The sequence below is a fragment of the Medicago sativa genome, chromosome 3, assembly GCF_051527215.1.
Source record: "Medicago sativa cultivar Bolivia chromosome 3, Bolivia_mono, whole genome shotgun sequence".
Lineage (NCBI taxonomy): Eukaryota > Viridiplantae > Streptophyta > Magnoliopsida > Fabales > Fabaceae > Medicago > Medicago sativa.
Window position 1 is genome coordinate 37,833,520 of NC_140751.1, and position 17,310 is coordinate 37,850,829.

At 36.8% G+C, this 17,310-nt stretch overlaps 1 protein-coding gene across 1 annotated transcript; it reads left to right on the top strand.

The window, feature by feature from the left end:
• The first annotated feature begins 7,751 nt into the window (after positions 1-7,751).
• Positions 7,752-8,117, top strand: LOC146937479 (uncharacterized). Its single transcript, XM_085749438.1, has one exon. The coding sequence runs from the start codon at positions 7,752-7,754 to the stop codon at positions 8,115-8,117; it is 366 nt and encodes a 121-aa protein (XP_085605564.1).
• Positions 8,118-17,310: the final 9,193 nt, after the last annotated feature.

Consider the following 17,310-nt stretch of genomic DNA (forward strand, 5'->3'; position numbering starts at 1 on the left):
CGCTATTAAGTTTTTTTTAGCAATTATTTATTTCAAAGGATCGTAACCCTAGATTAGGTACTTAGGTTGTGACATGGCCTAATACAGTTATTACTATCTTGCTACTTATATCTTGATATTTATTGCTCGTATACTAATAACTATTTGTCTAGGAAGTAATTAGTTAGTAACTAGCGAAAGATATCGAAAGCGAGTTGACTCTAGTAGTAAGTACTTAGGAGATAACATTAGTAATACTAAGTAAAATCTGCTGAACGTGGAAGGTAACTAGTTATTAATTAAGGAAACAAGCGTTTCTGGGGAATTAACCTAATAGAACCATTCTCTTTAACCCTTGGTAAAGTAGAAGATATAGGGTTGTCCGTTTGTAGAACTACTATGTGCGAGATAGAGCGTGCTATGAGTGTCCTAAGATTTATAGATGGGTAGACCTATAGGAACCCTGGCCTTCATTGCCTTTGGAAATCTAGAAAAGCCAATATAAAGTCTATGATTTCAATTACCTTAGAGACGGTAAGATCCCACACGTAAGGATCACCGTGTGATCAGTAGGTGCAACCAGACACAGGAGGGATAAACCTAGTTAACCGAGATTTATAGACCCCACATGTAAAGGATCATTGTGTGATCAGCAGGTGCAGTTTCCAACCTTCCAGGTTAGTCACGTCCCAATGACCTCATCACTTTTATATTCTACCTAAGATAAATAAACGCAACATGACTGTTATTTAATATCCAGCAATATAAACAGAGGGGATTCGAAGAATCCATACCACTGCATACTTTTCTACAACCAAAAACAGGTAAACTTGCTCTGTTGTAAATAGATAAAAATTGCAAGCTTCTAACCCTTATCTTTTATGATATCTTCAACTTAAAAAATAAGTAAAACAAATTGTTTGGACGAAACGACAATCCATGTGGATACGATACTCTACTTATCACTTTATTACTTGGTAAACAATTTGGTACACTTGCCTAATCCGCACATCACACTACAACGTTGAAGTTAAAATATGAATGAGGCGGTGAAACGGAAGGTAAGGTGGAAAGTGAATCACACCTCGAGAGTAATGAGGAACCACCCTTACAAAGGCGCGGAGGCACGTAAATGCCTCTGTGAGATGCGATGTGAATATAAGAGTATGTTAGAGATGATCTGGGTGGTGGAAATAGAGTTTGGCGTATGTCTATGCGGTAATCCGCATAAAGCTTAGCCTGCTCTCTCACCGCGCTGTCTAGAACAGTTGCCCCCCAAGTCATTACTGTCTTTATGGCGTAATGAACTTATTATCCAGGGCGTGAAGGATGCCACGTCGGTGAGTCTTTATATCCAGGTGAAAAGGATGTTGTGTTGAGGTACTCCGTGCTGGACTCCCTGGTGGAAGATTCCTACCGAGTGCGGTTAGTTTGGTTATAAATGACGTAAAACTAAAGGGACATCTTTTCGGTTTTGCTTTACACGTGTCAGGAGCATGGGAGACACTCGCTGCAACTTCTTCCATTTCAGGCGTTCCACCACTCAAGTGTTTCTAGGGGCTCGAGGCTAATTCAACCATTGGATCATGGCCTTTGGCTCCTGATTGATATGGAGCGTTGATTCAAACGCTTTAAAGTCTTTAAAAGGTGGGAAACTCTTCATTCCCACTTTTTCTATCTTCTCAGCTCAATTGCACACTGAAACCGCAAATTTATCCTTTATTAACTTCCTTTTGTTTTTTCAGATCTCCTTAGTAGATGCTAGATTTTATGGTGATCTCGTTCGATTTGTTTGACCATAACTGAAGAATTTTGATCAGGTATGTTTTCTTCTTCCTTTCGCCTTTAAATTGTTTTCATCCTTTTTTGATCAGGTATGTTTTCTTCCTCCTTTCTTCTGAAGCTTTGTTGTTTTTCTTTTCCTTTTTATTGCATCGAAATCATGAAAGACATTATTGTTCTTGACTCTGAGAGTTAATTATGTGAGGAAGTTGATGAAATGCTTGTTGAGTGGGACTGTGTTCCAGATGAGGATGAGGAATTCAAACCACCCTCTGACGTACGAGTGTGTGTTGTTTTTAATTTTGATTTGATTGAGCTGATAAATCATGGTTTTGTCACCAATTTTGAAAGTGACGAGAACTATTGGTCTGTGAGAATGTCTTTATTCTCGTATATGAAGCGTTCTCCCTTCAACCCGAAAATTATGTGGTGATTAAAAGAGACTTCCAGATTCCGTACTCACGGTCTTCCTTTTCTATTTTACTGGATGAAACTCACAAGATACGTCAATAACACATATGTATCAGGAGACGGTGGAGGATTCTAGTTCCTCGCCTGGGGGCAATTTTCCGCTTTAATGAACGGTGGTGGTGTCATTGGTGGAGGCACCGCAGCCGAATGAATCCCATTGTTCGCAATCTTTAGAGAAACTTCAGTGTTGTTCTCGTCCTGTTCCACTGGTGTGATTATAGGCGTTGAACAGTCTTCTAGGATCTGAAAAGCCAATCAAACTTCCGCGCGACAGAATCCTTTCTTATAGTGGTTCTGTTTCTAGTTCTAGCTATAACTTCAAATGGAATAAGGTGACTGTTGAACCTGTTGGAACAAAATGTGTTTGACAATACCACTTTGAGTTTTGATGATAACAAGGTATTAAAAAATGTCAATTAGATATGCTAATATTTGTTCAAGTGTGCAGGACCATAGACAAAAATTTAAATGTCTTTATATCAAGCATAGGTTCTGGAAGAACAAATGAGAGCAATGAAGTTAACAAAAAGGAAGCTTATGTTGTAAGAAAGAGCATCTGAAGAGAAGAGGTTCTGAAGATCATCAAAAGCAGTCTCATCAGAAGCTGTCTACCAGAAGCTGACGTCATCAGAAGCTAAAGTTCATTAGAAGCTGAAGAATGGAAGCTAAATTCAGTAACATGTTGTTATTCTGAATTCATATCATTACAGAAGGAATAAAAGCCTGGAGCAACGGCTATTTCAGAGGAATTAGAAGGTTTTGGATGCTTATCCACAAGAGAGTGCGGGAAAAGGACATAGTACATTTGTACAACCACTACCTCCACTACTCCACTCCTCATGTATGCAATAGTACAAGACAACAGTTGTGACTATGCTGGTATTTCTCTATACAAGGAATGGATTTGAAATTGTTCCCTCCTAGAACAATAACCAAATCAAGCAACAGATCATTGGTGATTTCATCAAGCTTCAACAACGACTCTTTTGTGATGTGCTGGAAATTTCCAACGTATCTTTCACACGTCTATATAAAGGAGTGAAGACCTGAAGATTGAAAAGACTCTTACAACAATTTCAAAGTGCCAAACCTCTGGTGAAATTGTTTCACATCATGTTCACTTAGAATTTCTTATCAACTTTTATATCTTAGAAATTCTTGAGTCTTAAGAGTCTGTATCTGATTTGTATTTGTGAACACCACTGATTGTATAACAAGTGTTCAAACTCAAACATTTATCTTTGTAATTCTGTTTGAATAGAAGTCTCTTGCTTTTGTGCTTAAGCATATGAAGTCTCTTGCGTTTGTGCTTGAGCATAGGAAACCTCTTGCAGTTGTGCTTGAGTAGTTTGAAGTCTTTTGCTTTAGTGCTTGAGCAATTGTAATCAGATATTGATTTTAGTGAACTCTCCTTGGCAGCGCAGGAAGGAGTGGACTAGTTCCGGATTGTGGAAGGAGGCACAATAATTGCTTTGTGTCTTTCCTCTCTCTCTCTCTCTCTCTCTCTCTCTCTCTCTCTCTCTCTCTACTTAACTGCTGCACTTAGACTCTGAACATTGCATCAGAACTTGAACTTTATCAGCTTCTGATCAGTGAATTCATTTTTAGGAGAAGAAAAAGAAAACACAATTCAACCCCCCTTCTTGTGTTTTTCTCACCATCAGAACCGTCATAGTGGAGGAACGTGAAACCAAAAATAGTTACGACGGAAGAACGCGTAACTGAAAACGATTATAGTGGAAAATTGTTTGAATCACTGGGAATCAGTGAACGGCCCCCCTCCTTCTAGCAGCAATTGTCCATCGAAAGAATGGTTCGATGGAGCGAATAAGATGTCGAAGAACAGTTGGCATCGAAGAGTGGAGCTAAATGACGGTTTCTCGTCGAAGAGGCGTTGTTTGGAATTCAAATACGCCCGTAGCAGTTATTAGAGGTTACGTCCTAAACGTGTCCGTAGGCAGTTACTTAGTATAAGTAGTATTTTCCTCAATGGAAAACGGGTCACAATTCAAACAAACTAAAAGCTTACACACTCAAACTATCAGGACACACACAAAGGAGAAACGAGTAAACAAGACATAATGTATGAATCTGTGTACCAACCTTTTTTACTTTCATTTACTTCAATGCAATTTCTAGTTTAACTCTTTAGTCTAGACTCTTTCCTTTTTTTCCTTCAAATCCTTTCTTTTTTTAAAACTTTTGCATCGATCCATTGAAGATAATCTCGACGGGTCTCACTCTGTTTCTGGATTTCGACTGATATATTCATAGTTTGCTAAAATAGTCACCAAACGATGTTGAGCAATCAAGTATAAACAGTATTGAGATTTGCTGGCTGATCTCGCTCGCCCTTGTCTTAAAACCAGTTCAGTAGTTTACCAAAATCCAGGGTAAAGAAATTGGCACGCCCAGTGGGACGGTTTGTACTTTTGCGTAAAGTCATTCCTTGTGTTCAATCTTCGGTGATTTTTGTTGTGTATGTTCTTGAGGAGTAGAAAGAAACTTCCAGAAATGGTATGTTCTACTCGTAGTAATCATCCACCATCAAGCCCAACAAGGGCATCTATGGATAATTCATCATTAAATGGAAATCCACAACAAAGTCCACATACGACGCCATCCCATGGCGAAAACGTTGATGAAACAGTGGGGGCAACAATTCCTGCTCATACATCATCAACCTTTCTCGTCACAGCTTCAACGGTTTTAGCGATTACACTATCTAATACGAATTTTGGCAATCTGTTAGTTCAAAATCCATGGTCCTTTGATCCATCAAATCTTAGGAACCAATCATACGGAATGCCTTCATCTTTTATGATGGGCCTCCATAATAGTCCACTTGTTGTTTCAGAGAATTTAAATGCGGTTCACCCTCAGTTTTATTATCTTTGGCCGAGTGTTTCTGGTTTAAATCCTCAAAAAAATTGACCAATGCTTCCTTGGTTGCCTTAAGACAACAAATGGAAGATAGTAACCATGAAATGGTCAATATGTTGACTCAACAAATTGGAACGATATTTAATCATTTAATTAGGGATACCCATAACAGTTATTTGGTATTATCAGACCAGATGGGGGGAATTGGTGATTTCTTTGGCGCTCCTCCACGGCGAAATGTGAAAATACCTCAAGTTCAGAATCATATGCCTATTAAAATGCCTGTCAATATACCTAATGCTGGAAATCTTATCAATTAAGTGCCCCAACCTGTGGTCGAACCACCAGCGCCAGGGGTGTAGGAAAGAATTCCAATTATGGTTAAAAGGAACCAAGATCCTGATCAAATAGTTAGGCAAGCCCAACAAATTAATTTGGAGGGTCAAAACAATATTGCCAACGTAGTCGAAACCCTTTTGACTCAAAATGGTTTCAACATGGGTTTGCATAGACCTAATTTCGTGTCACCTTTACCTGAGTAAGTGACAATGGAGGAATTACCCAGGGGTTGGAAAATCCCTAAGTTTACCAAGTTTGGTGGAGAGACTAATGAATCCACTGTTGAACATATCGCTCGTTACTTGACAGATGCGGGTGACATAGCAAACAATGAGAACTTGAGAATGAAATTTTTGCCAAGTTCCATGAAAAAAAAATGCCTTTACTTGGTATACAACGTTGCCTCCAAGGTCCATCTTTACTTGGAGTCAATTAGAAAAGGCTTTCCATGAACAATTCTACATGGGGCAATCTAAGATTAATCTCAAAGAATTGACAAGTGTTCGACGTAAAACGACGGAGTCTATTGACGATTGCTTGAATAGATTCAGGCTTCTTAAAGCTAGATGTTTTACCCACGTGCCTGAACATGAATTAGTTGAAATAGCTGCTAGCGGTCTAGACTATTCTATTCGAAAGAAATTAGATACTCAATATCTAAGAGATATGGCACAACTAGCAGATAGAGTCCGACAAGTCGAAAGAGTTAAAGCTGAAAAGGCAAGGGCTAGCAAGTATGGTGTTAAAAGAGAGAAGGTTGCTTATGTCGATACTAATGGCAATAACCAAGATTTCGACGTCGGTTGGAGTCTTGTCGAGGAAAGCGAAATTAATATCGCTGGACTGCAACCAGGACCCCCATTCGTATGTAAATTGTTAAAACCTTCCAATAGGAAGAATCCTGAGGAACCAAAAAATGACAAGTTTGTGTCTAAAACTTACACATTTGATGTCACCAAATGTGATGAGATTTTTGATCTACTAGTCAAAGAAGGCATAATGATAGTGCCTAATGGTTTGAAATTACGTCCTCTTGAGGAAAGATAAAAAAGAGGATATTGTAAATTCCATGGTAATTTTGGTGAAGACACATCTCGTCGTGTGGTTTTCAGGGACTTAGTGAAAAAAGCACTAAACGAAGGCATACTAAAGTTTGGAGACAAACCAAAGCAGCCTATGCAAGTTGATATTGATCCTTTGGTGAAATCAGATTCCATGTACCTAGAAGTTGCAGGCTTGAACATGGTGAAAATATCTGAGATCGATCCTATAGCGGCTACTGATGGTCCAAAGGTTAATATCGAAATGGTTACTGAAGGCCATCGATGTGCTGATACAGTGATTACTGAAGATCAGTATGAAGAAAAAATACAAGTGGTATTTCCTAAAGCTGAAGAAGATCTCATTGATTTTGTTAACAAATGCAAAATCTCTGGTTCTTTGGTTATGCTGTGTCCTAGATGTAGCGCCACTTTTGACAAGAAAGATGCAAAGAATTTTGAAGGCTTTCGACCCAAAACGAAGTGAAAAGGAAAATGGCTGACAAAAGGCCTAAGTTCAGTTTCAACAAAGCGAACATTCCTTTCAAAGACACATCCCCAATGCAAACCAGAAGACGAGACCAGTAAAAACCTTCACCCCTCCCTCCAAATCACCAAATAATCAATGGATATTTTCTGGAGGTAAGAAGTCTGATCACAAGTCTCCACCTAAAAAATGGGTCGAGAAAGTCAATGGAAAATCTTCAACTGAGCAGTGGGTATCTTCTGGTGGGAAGAGAAATACTGGACATAACAATCAGAATAAGATGTTTGTTCAAAAACAAGAAGAAACATCTGATTCGAAAAAGTTCATCCATAACGTCAACTACAAAGGGAAAAATCCTATGACAAAAACTCAATGGCGAAGATTCCAGCATCAGAAGAAGAATGATGCCTTGAAGGATGTTTCGAACATTGAGAAAAATGTTGACAGAGGGAAGAGCCAAGAACCAACTTTCTTCAACGCGTTTAGAAAGCCTGCTACTGAGAGAATCTTTCCTCCACTTTTAGATGTGAAGAAAGACCTTTCAGTCAAAGATGAAGAACTGACTTCGAATTTCACTCGTTCAAAAGCTAGCCTCAATATAATTTTTGTCGTATCAATGCTTCCGATTGAATATGACGTTATATCAAAGGTTACGGAGGATGAATATGATTTCATCAAAGAAATGACAGGATTTCATCATAGAAATGATGGCTCACCAGCCGAAATGTTATTACGTGATGGATAATGGTTGTGTAGAAGGACAACAAGCTATGTTCGAAAGACCTGATCATCACATGCAACATCATCTTAAACCTTTGTTCATCCAGGCTAAGATTAACGATGTTGGGATAAACAAAGTGCTGGTAGACGGAGGTGCAACAGTAAATCTATTGTCGCACTGTCTCTTGAAAAAGATTGGCGTGTCAGAAACTGATTTGAAGCCACATAATGTAGTTCTTTGCAACTATGAAGGGAAATCTGGAAGTTCCCTCTGTGCTGTTGAAGTTGACCTGGTGGTAGGAACTGTCAAAAGGCCAACTTTAGTTTTGATAGTTGAGTCAAAGGCTAACTACAATTTTCTACTTGGCAGAGAGTGGATACATGGTGTTGGAGCTGTTCCTTCAACAATTCACTAAAGACTCTCTCTTTGGAAGGAAAATGGTGTGCTAGAAAATATTTAAGTATACCAAAGTTACTTTGTGGCCGAAGTTGCAAACATCACAAAGAAGACCTTCGATAAACAATTAGCTAGAATTGGGCCATGTCCTATTTCTGCGATTGGTTATGAGAACGATGGCAATTTCCTTTGGTCAATGAAATTGCATCCAAGAGATGGTTTCATTTGGAAGAAAGAATGTGTTAAAGGTGATGTGATGAGGACTAGAGCCTCTATGTATCCAAAGACCCCAGCCTGGGGGCATCCTGAAATTGGAGTCTCACCATCTCGCTAGGAAGATGTCAGCGTTGATGACGACTGAACCCAATGTTTGGGAAAAGATTACGGCTTATGTGGCCGAAAACAATGAAAAAGCAGCTTTGGAAGCTGAGATCGAACAAGAAAGATCAATCAAAGATGTCGATGATGATTTTCGATTCAGTTCAATTGAAAGCCAAAGGTTAGATTGTATCTATAATAATGAACCTTTGGGTTTCGAGAAAGATCCAATGGGATTAACTGAGAAAATGAAGGCTCAGGATCCTTTGGAAGAAGTTGATTTAATTGATGGTTCAATAAAAAGACCAACTTATATTAGCACCAAGATTGACAACGATTTCAAAATTCAAATTGTTGAATTGTTGAAGAAATACAAAGACTGTTTAGCTTGGGATTACAATGAAATGCAAGGTTTGAGTTGAGATGTGGCAGAACTTAAGTTACCAATTTGACCTAACAAAAAACCAGCGAAACAGACTCCAAGAAGGTTTGCACCACAAATCCAGTCAAAGATCAAAGAAGAAATCGAGAGATTGCTAAAATGCAGCTTCATCAGCACTGCAAGGTATGTAGATTGGCTAGCTAGTATTGTTCTTGCTGTTAAGAAAAATGGGACTCTTGCCCCAAAAGATGAATACTCTATGCCAGTGGCAAAAATGCTTGTTGATTCTACAGCAGGCCATGAATATTTAAGCTTGTTAGATGGCTATTATGGGTATAATCAAATATACACTGCTGAAGAAGATGTTTCTAAGAATGCTTTTAGATTTACAGGGGCTTTAGGTTGTTATGAATGGATAATAATGCCTTTTGGCCTAAAAAATGCTGGTGCTTGCTATTAAAGAGCAATGAATTCTATGTTTCATGATTTTATAGGACAATTTATGCAAATTTACATAGATGACATTGTTGTTAAATCATCTGCTGAGAAGGATCATTTATATCACCTTCAAAGATCGTTCGAAAGAATGAGAAAATATGGATTGAAAATGAATCCATTGAAATGTGCTTTTGGTGTGCGTGCAGGCGACTTCTTAGGTTTTATTGTGCACAAAAAAGGCATTGAAATCAATCAAAACAAAACAAAGGCAATTTTGGAGACAAAACCTCCTTCGACAAAGAAAGAGCTTCAATCTTTGTTGGGAAAAATCAACTTTCTTAGAAGATTCATTTCAAATCTAAGTGGCAAGACTGAAGTTTTCTCACCACTATTGCGGCTGAAGATAAAAGATGTTTTCAAATGGGAACCAGAACATCAAAAAGCATTCGATGACATCAAAGCTTATTTGATGAACCCGCCTATTTTGTTACCGCCCCTTAGTTATAAAGTAATGAAATTGTATATAGCTGCTTCGGATAATACCATAGGAAGTATGCCAGCACAAGAAGATGAAAATGGTGTAGAAAGAGTCATTTACTATCTTAGTAGGGTTCTAAATGATGCTCAAACAAGGTATCATCCAAGTGAAAAATTGTGCCTTTGTTATTACTTTTCATGTACTAAACTTAAGCAATATATAAAGCCTATCAATGTTTACCTTTATTCCCACTTTGACATAATCAACAATATGCTGTCAAAGCCAATACTACATAGCAGAGTAGGTAAATGGGCTTTGGAACTTACAGAATATTCATTGACCTATCAACCTTTAAAATCTTTGAAAGGTCAAATTATTGCTGATTTCATTGTTGATCATTCTGTAATTGAAGAACCATTGAACTTTGTGGATGTTCAACCTTGAAAGCTCTATTTCGATGGTTCCAGCCATAAAAATGGCACTGGAGTTGGAATTTTAATCATTTCTCCTGAAAATATTCCAACCAAGCTTCACTTTTGAATTGACAAGCTTTTCTCTAATAATGAGGCTGAATACGAAGCCTTGATAGCAAGACTCGAGAACTTACTCGAACTGGGGGAAAAAGATGTCGAAATTAAAGTTGATTTTGAATTAGTCATAAAGCAATTGACAAAAGAGTACAAATGTGTTAAAGAAAATTTAATTATTTACTTTGCCACTACTACTTTATTGAAAAATTTCGATCGGGCAAACATTCAACATGTGCCTAGGATTGAAAATCAAGAAGCAGATGACTTAGCACAAATTGCTTCAGATACAGAATCACTGAAATAAAATTGAATGAACTTATCAAAATACGAGAAAAACTTGCCTCAAAGAAATCTGGTTCAGATAAATTATCAATACTAAAACTTGGGGGGGCAAGAGAACCAAATGGTGGTGAAATTTTTTCTTCAAGTCATGTTGAAATTTTTGCAATTGACAACTTATCGGACAATCATTGCGAACACCAATTGTCGAATACCTGCAAAACCCTGCGGTAAATACTAGTAGAAAGACTAAATACAGAGCATTAAGCTATGTAATTATTGGAAATGAGTTGTTTAAAAAATCTCCAGAAGGGATTTTACCCAAATGCCTCAGTGAAACTGAAGCATACCTAGCAATTTATGATACTCATAGTGGTGCATGCGGATCTCACCAAGTAGGTCATAAAATGAAATGGCTTTTATTTCGACAAGGGGTGTACTAGCCAACTATGCTAAAAAATTGCATAGTGTTTGCGAAAAGTTGTCAAGAATGTCAACTTCATGCGGGAATCCAACATGTGCCTACTAGTGAGTTACATTCGATTGTAAAGCCTTGGCCATTTAGAGGATGGGCTCTGGACGTAATTGGCGAGATTAAACCTGGTTCGTCAAAAGGGCACAAATACATATTGGTTGGAATAGACTATTTCACCAAATTGGTAGAAGCCATCCCTTTAAGGAAGGTTACTCAAGATGTGGTCATTAGTTTCATTCAAAACCATATTTTGCATAGGTTTGGAATTCCAGAAACCATCACCACTGATCAAGGATCAGTTTTTACAGGCCAAAAAACGGTACGATTTGCTAACCAAACAGGTTTCAAATTGTTAACTTCGACACCATATTATGCTCAAGCAAATGGTCAAGTCGAAGCAGCCAATAAAAACCTCATCACTTTGATTAAAAAGAAGCTGAAAGAAAATCCAAGAGGTTGGCACAAGACCCTTGATCAAGCTTTATTGGCTTATAGAACTTCCCCTAGAGAGTAAACTAAAACGACTCCCTTTAGGCTCACAGTTGGACATCATGTTGTGTTGCCTGCAGAAATTTGTCTTCAGTCGGCTAAAGTTCAAAGACAATAGGAAATCCCTGTTGACCATTATTGGAATATGGTTTTGGACGAGTTAGTTGATTTAGATGAAGAAAGGTTAAAAGCATTAGATGTTCTCATAAGGCAAAAGGATAGAATAACCAAGTTTTATAACAAAAAGGCCAAATAAAAAACTTTTGATGTAAATGACTTGGTTTGGAAAGTTATCCTGCCTATGGATAAAAGAGATACAACCTTAGGTAAATGGGCCTGGTTGGGAAGGACCATGGAAAATCCTAAGAATCTTTTTGAATAATGCATATGAAATCGAAGAGTTGCATGACGATAATCGAATCATGCGCATAAATGGAAAGTACTTGAGAAAGTATAAACCATTACTACAAGAAGTCAAAATAACTTTAGACTAATTTGAAAAGAAATAAAAGCATGGCCTTAAGAAATTAAAGCCAGCTATCAGGCAACTTACAAAAGTGTCGAATGATTACAATTTAAGTGCGAAGTCTTCAAACATTCATTCGACACATATGTTACAAAAATTACATTGCCCTAAAATCTAACTACAGCTACGAAAGAATTAGCCAAAATGGAAGGTGCTCCGAAAGTCATCAAGCTCAATGTCGAAACGGCAGAAGATGCAGATGTCAGTTTGAGAATACTCGTAATCTTGTCCAGGAGAAGGCCAGTAATAGCCAGGTAATCTTCCGTCTCAGATACAGGTATCCTTTGACTGACACAGAGTTCTCAGAGTCAAACTGTTAGGCATTGGCCTATCCCACCCAAAAGGGAGGAAACAAGCCCAATAAGAGGTTCCCCACCCGCTCATGCGGTGGCGACGTTCGCTAAGTTTATGAGCTCGAAAGAACCTAGTAAAGGTAGAAATCACTTTGTCGATACCTTCAGTTCCCTCTGCAGTGGCATCTAGCAACATCAAAAAATAATCCACTACTTCGGCTATAGGAGCAGAGGCAATGTTTAAGACATGTCAGACTTTTTCCACATTGGGGTCAATTTCGTGAAGCAAACTAACTCCACGAAGAACACAAGAGTCTGGATGACCATTCTTAATCATTGCGTTAAGGAAAGAGACTTGACGAGAGGTAAGATCATCAAAACCCAACCAATCCGCATATTCTGGGGGTAAAACCCTAAGTACCTCCGGGAGCGTACATATTCTTGCATGGGCTCTCGAAGTTCGCTCGAAATTTGAAAGTTGGTGACTACCATATTCTGCTACTCTATGTGTAATCATAGCAAGTTCATCATCACCCAATCTTTCCATTATTCTAGAAATACGAAAAGTAAAGGACGACAGAGCTTGTCTCTTTTCTTTCTAGAGATAAATGGAAGGAGAGAAGGAAGGTAAAATGAAAAATGGTGGTTTATATAACCCCGAAAGGATTGAAGAAACTAAGGTTAATTTCAAAGGTTAACCTATCGGGTGAAGCCACACATCTATGTGGAAAAGAGGCTTTCCAGTGGAAAAAGGAAAGTTAAAACGCCTTTAAAATCACAGAGAAAGAGTCAATAAGATCCCATGATAGGAAAGGAAAATGAAGAGTTCTGATGAACTAAGAAATGGGAGAGAGAAAGGCACGCACCTTTTCAACTTCAAATTTCTAAACGGATGTCATGGACGATTATTGAAAGTGGAGCAGAAGTTGGATTCCACGATTTGGAACGTGGCCCACTAAATGGAGTTTAATGACACCATTACTAAAAAGGTTGTTTTTAACTGCCTTTAAAAGTTTCTAATACTGATAAATTGGTTGGTTTCGACCAGGTAGATACGCTCAATGAAGTTCAAAAAATGTACTCTTTCTTCTTCTATCTGAAGATACCAACGAAAAAGACATTTTTTGGGGGGCAATTTGTTAGCTTGTATTTTCATCAGGCTATAATAAATGCGGTCAGTGAAGTTTGACCTAGATTTCGAAGAGAATGAAGCAAGCTCAAGTCTCAAGTTTGACAGTCAAAATGAAGAACAGAAGATTGGCTGATCGAAAGAATGGTTCGACGGAGCGAAGAAGATGTCAAAAAACGGGTGGCATTGAATAGTGGAGCTAAATGATGGTTTCTGTCGAAGAGGCGTTGTTTGGAATTCAAATACGCCCGTAGCAGTTATTAGCGGTTACGTCCTAAATGTGTCCGTAGGCAGTTACTTAGTATAAGTAGTATTTTCCTCTATGGAAAACGGGTCACAATTCAAACATACTGAAAGCTTACACACTCAAACTATCCGCACACACATAAAGGAGAAACGAATAAACGAGCCATAACGTATGAATCTGTGTACCAACCTTTTTTGCATCGATCCATTGAAGATAATCTAGACTGGTCTCACCCTATTTCTAGATTTCGACGGTTATATTCATAGTTCGCTAGAATAGTCACCAAACGACTTTGAGCAATCAAGTACAAATGGTCTTGAGATTTGCTGGCTGATCTCGCTCGCCCTTGTCTTAAAACCAGATCAGTAGTTTACCAAAATCCATGGTAAACACCTAGTGATGATCAATGAATACAAATGGATGTTCACGATGCTCCGGTACGGCTGAGGCTCCGCAAATTTTGGCCATGAACCTTTATCTTAAACCCTATGTACGTATAAAAAAAAGAGAAAAAAGAGATTAAGCCTTTGAAATACTTCTATTCATCTTTTATTGGCGTCCCACAACAAAAAGGAGAAAAACAATGTAAACAAAAACATGTGTTTTTCAATGAAGGGTCATGTTAACCGGTGCCCCGGGGCACTGGTTAAAGAAGTTAAAAGAGAAAATTTTAAATTAAAAATGTCACTTTTTATACTTTTATGACATTAAATGCACAAGTTTCAATGTAACATTACTAAATTTGGCTTCCTTAACTAGTGCCACGAGGGCACCGGTTAACATTTCCTTCAAATATTAAACTTTTTTGTAAAGGGGGTCCTATCCTATGAAAGTACTGAACCGAGGAAGGTGAAGAAATGTGGGGTACCGAAATATGATACACAAAGCTTTCTGACACCTGGATGATGGGATTAACAAAAATGGCAAGAAAATAAGGGAGATAAATTAAATTAAATGAAAAGGTACAAGTAGTCCAAATGTAATGACCCAAATCTGAAGAATATTCATATATTTTGTGTAAAAGAAATTTCATGTATTGCTATGGGAATAATTCGTGCATAGAACAAATCTTTGGTAGTTGAAGTTGAAGCAGTGATAGGTCCACAATCAGTCAATCATAATGTATAGAGAAGGAAACTAAAAGGGTTTGGTGATGAATGTTGAAGGGTAGTGGGTAGGGTAGGTAGGTCCTCTTCTCCACCCCCTCAGTTCAACAAATTCTTCACTATACTTCAATTATTCTCTTCTCTATTCAAAGAGTACAAAACCATGTTACACTTTTTGTCGTTGACGCAATTTAGCAAAACAGTTAATGGATAACGAAAGAGGAAATTAAAATTAAAAAGTAGTTATTTTGTTCAATAAAAAAGTAATGGGCGGCTAAGGTTGAAATAAGTTTTTGTGTGGATATCAAACGCATTTCTACTTCCTAGATTCCGTGATCCAATCAATTATCCATATATCTATGTAGCAAAATACTAAAAGTTATATTAAAATTGATAAGGATAAATTTATATATTAAAAAAATGTAACAAAAACACACACACACACACACACACATATATATATATATATATATATATATATATATATATATATATATATATATATATATATATATATATGGACAAGATCTGTTGACACAAATCCTAACTGTTTACTTTATTTGATCAAATGCTAATTATAGTGCCACGTTTTTATTTATGTGTATCCTTTCTTTCAATCACATACTATTATTGTTTTTAATGATTACAAAACCCAAATTGAAAACATGATCTTAACATGATCCTCTTATTCTCTTGTCTGCAAAGTCAAAATACTCCATAACTAAATAATAAAATACTTCAAGATATTAGAGTTTAGAATTAATTGAAAATTTGCTCAAAAAAAAAAAGAATTAACTGAAAATATTAGTTTTTTTTTTACTAATTGGAAATATTAGTTGGTTAATCATTGTTCTGGAAGAAAAAATGATTTTACTACTTGAGTGTTGATGAGTTTGCTTCCATTGGTTTAATGTATTGGCCATTAATTCTTGATTGAATAAATATAAGCAACTTCATATGAATTTCTGATATAAAATCAATTTTATATCAGGTGTCAATCGATAGTGAAAATTGATAATAACAACGAAAATTGATAATCATGTTAACTACTCCATCCATTTCAAAATGAGTGTCGTTTTAGGTGTTTACACACATATTAAGAAATGCAATGATTAAGAGAAAGAGAATGGTTATTTTACCAAATTATCCTTATTAACTAGTATTGGTTAGTTTTAAAAGTTATACTTTGGAAGTAGTGTGCAGAGTATTAATTGGAGGGTACAATTGAAAAGAAAAAGTTATTATTGCATTGGAAACTGAAAGCGACACTTATTTTGAAACAATTTTTTTTGGCTAAAACGACACTCATTTTGAAACGGAAGGAGTATAAGGTAAAGTTTGGTAAAGTTTTTAATTGTTAGAAACATAATTACAACCTGTTCCCTTTTCCTAGACAAATCAATAAAAACAAGCGTACATATACCTATCATATTACAAATTGGATCATATCAATATTTTAAGATGAAAACAATGAGAAAGGTAATTACAAGTTTTATTGTATTCTTCAACGGCAATGAAATCGAAATAAGAAAAGTTATGATCAAACAATTTCTAAAAGAAAAAAAATAAATACAGGCGTGAGTAATTTCAGGAAGAAGATGGCGTGATTTCATTTATCTCCTAAAGAGTCTGCACGTAAGCAACTAAAGCAAATAAATATGAGCCATTAAGATGAAAAAAAGAACGGATAGGATTTGGTGTCATCGAATCCGTTGACACCTGACGTCAACATATATATGTGTGTGTGTGTGTGTGTGTGTGTGTGATTTTTATCTTTAGGTTTATTTGATCAATTGGTTCTCTAAATAATTTCAAATTTTCATTTTAGTCCCACAATTAATAAAACTCAGGTTTTAGTCCCTCACTTTTTTCTCTGTTAGCCAAATAAATCTCTTATGTCAAAACATTAAAACTTCCGTTAGTATTGAGTCCAAGTGGCAAATCCTAAGTGGCTGGTATAAAAGGACGGATTTTTGTTTTTTAGGGAAAGAACGATTTTTTTCTTAGAAACCTAGAATTAGGGTTTGCTCATCTTCAACTTGCCTCATCTCTGTATGCAAAATCCCTTGTCCTCATTCTTGCTATTGCTGTGTTATTTTCGCAAGTGCGCATTTTTACCGAAGTAGTAAAAAAGTATCCTTCCAACAGGGAGTTGTGTAAATTGATTCTCTTTTTAATTAAGATTAGCTGAAAGATTAGGGTTTTAAAAGTATGGATTTTTGATTGATTGAAAATAATAATAAAAAGAGCCTCGGGATCGTTGGTTCATCATAATGACAAATCTTTCACAATCCAAACCTATATACTAATTTTATGTTAAACCTATTTCTAAAGACCGGTTTCTCTGAAGCATATCAAGGTTTCTCTCGAAATCAATGAGTGTGTTTTAACAACAACCACACCTATTCTCATGCTTGATCGTTGTTGAAACCCATTACGAACGAAACTTTAAGGTCTCAAAATTTTCTAGACTATTCTCATGTTTATAAAACCTTGTCTAATCTCACATGTCCAATACTAAC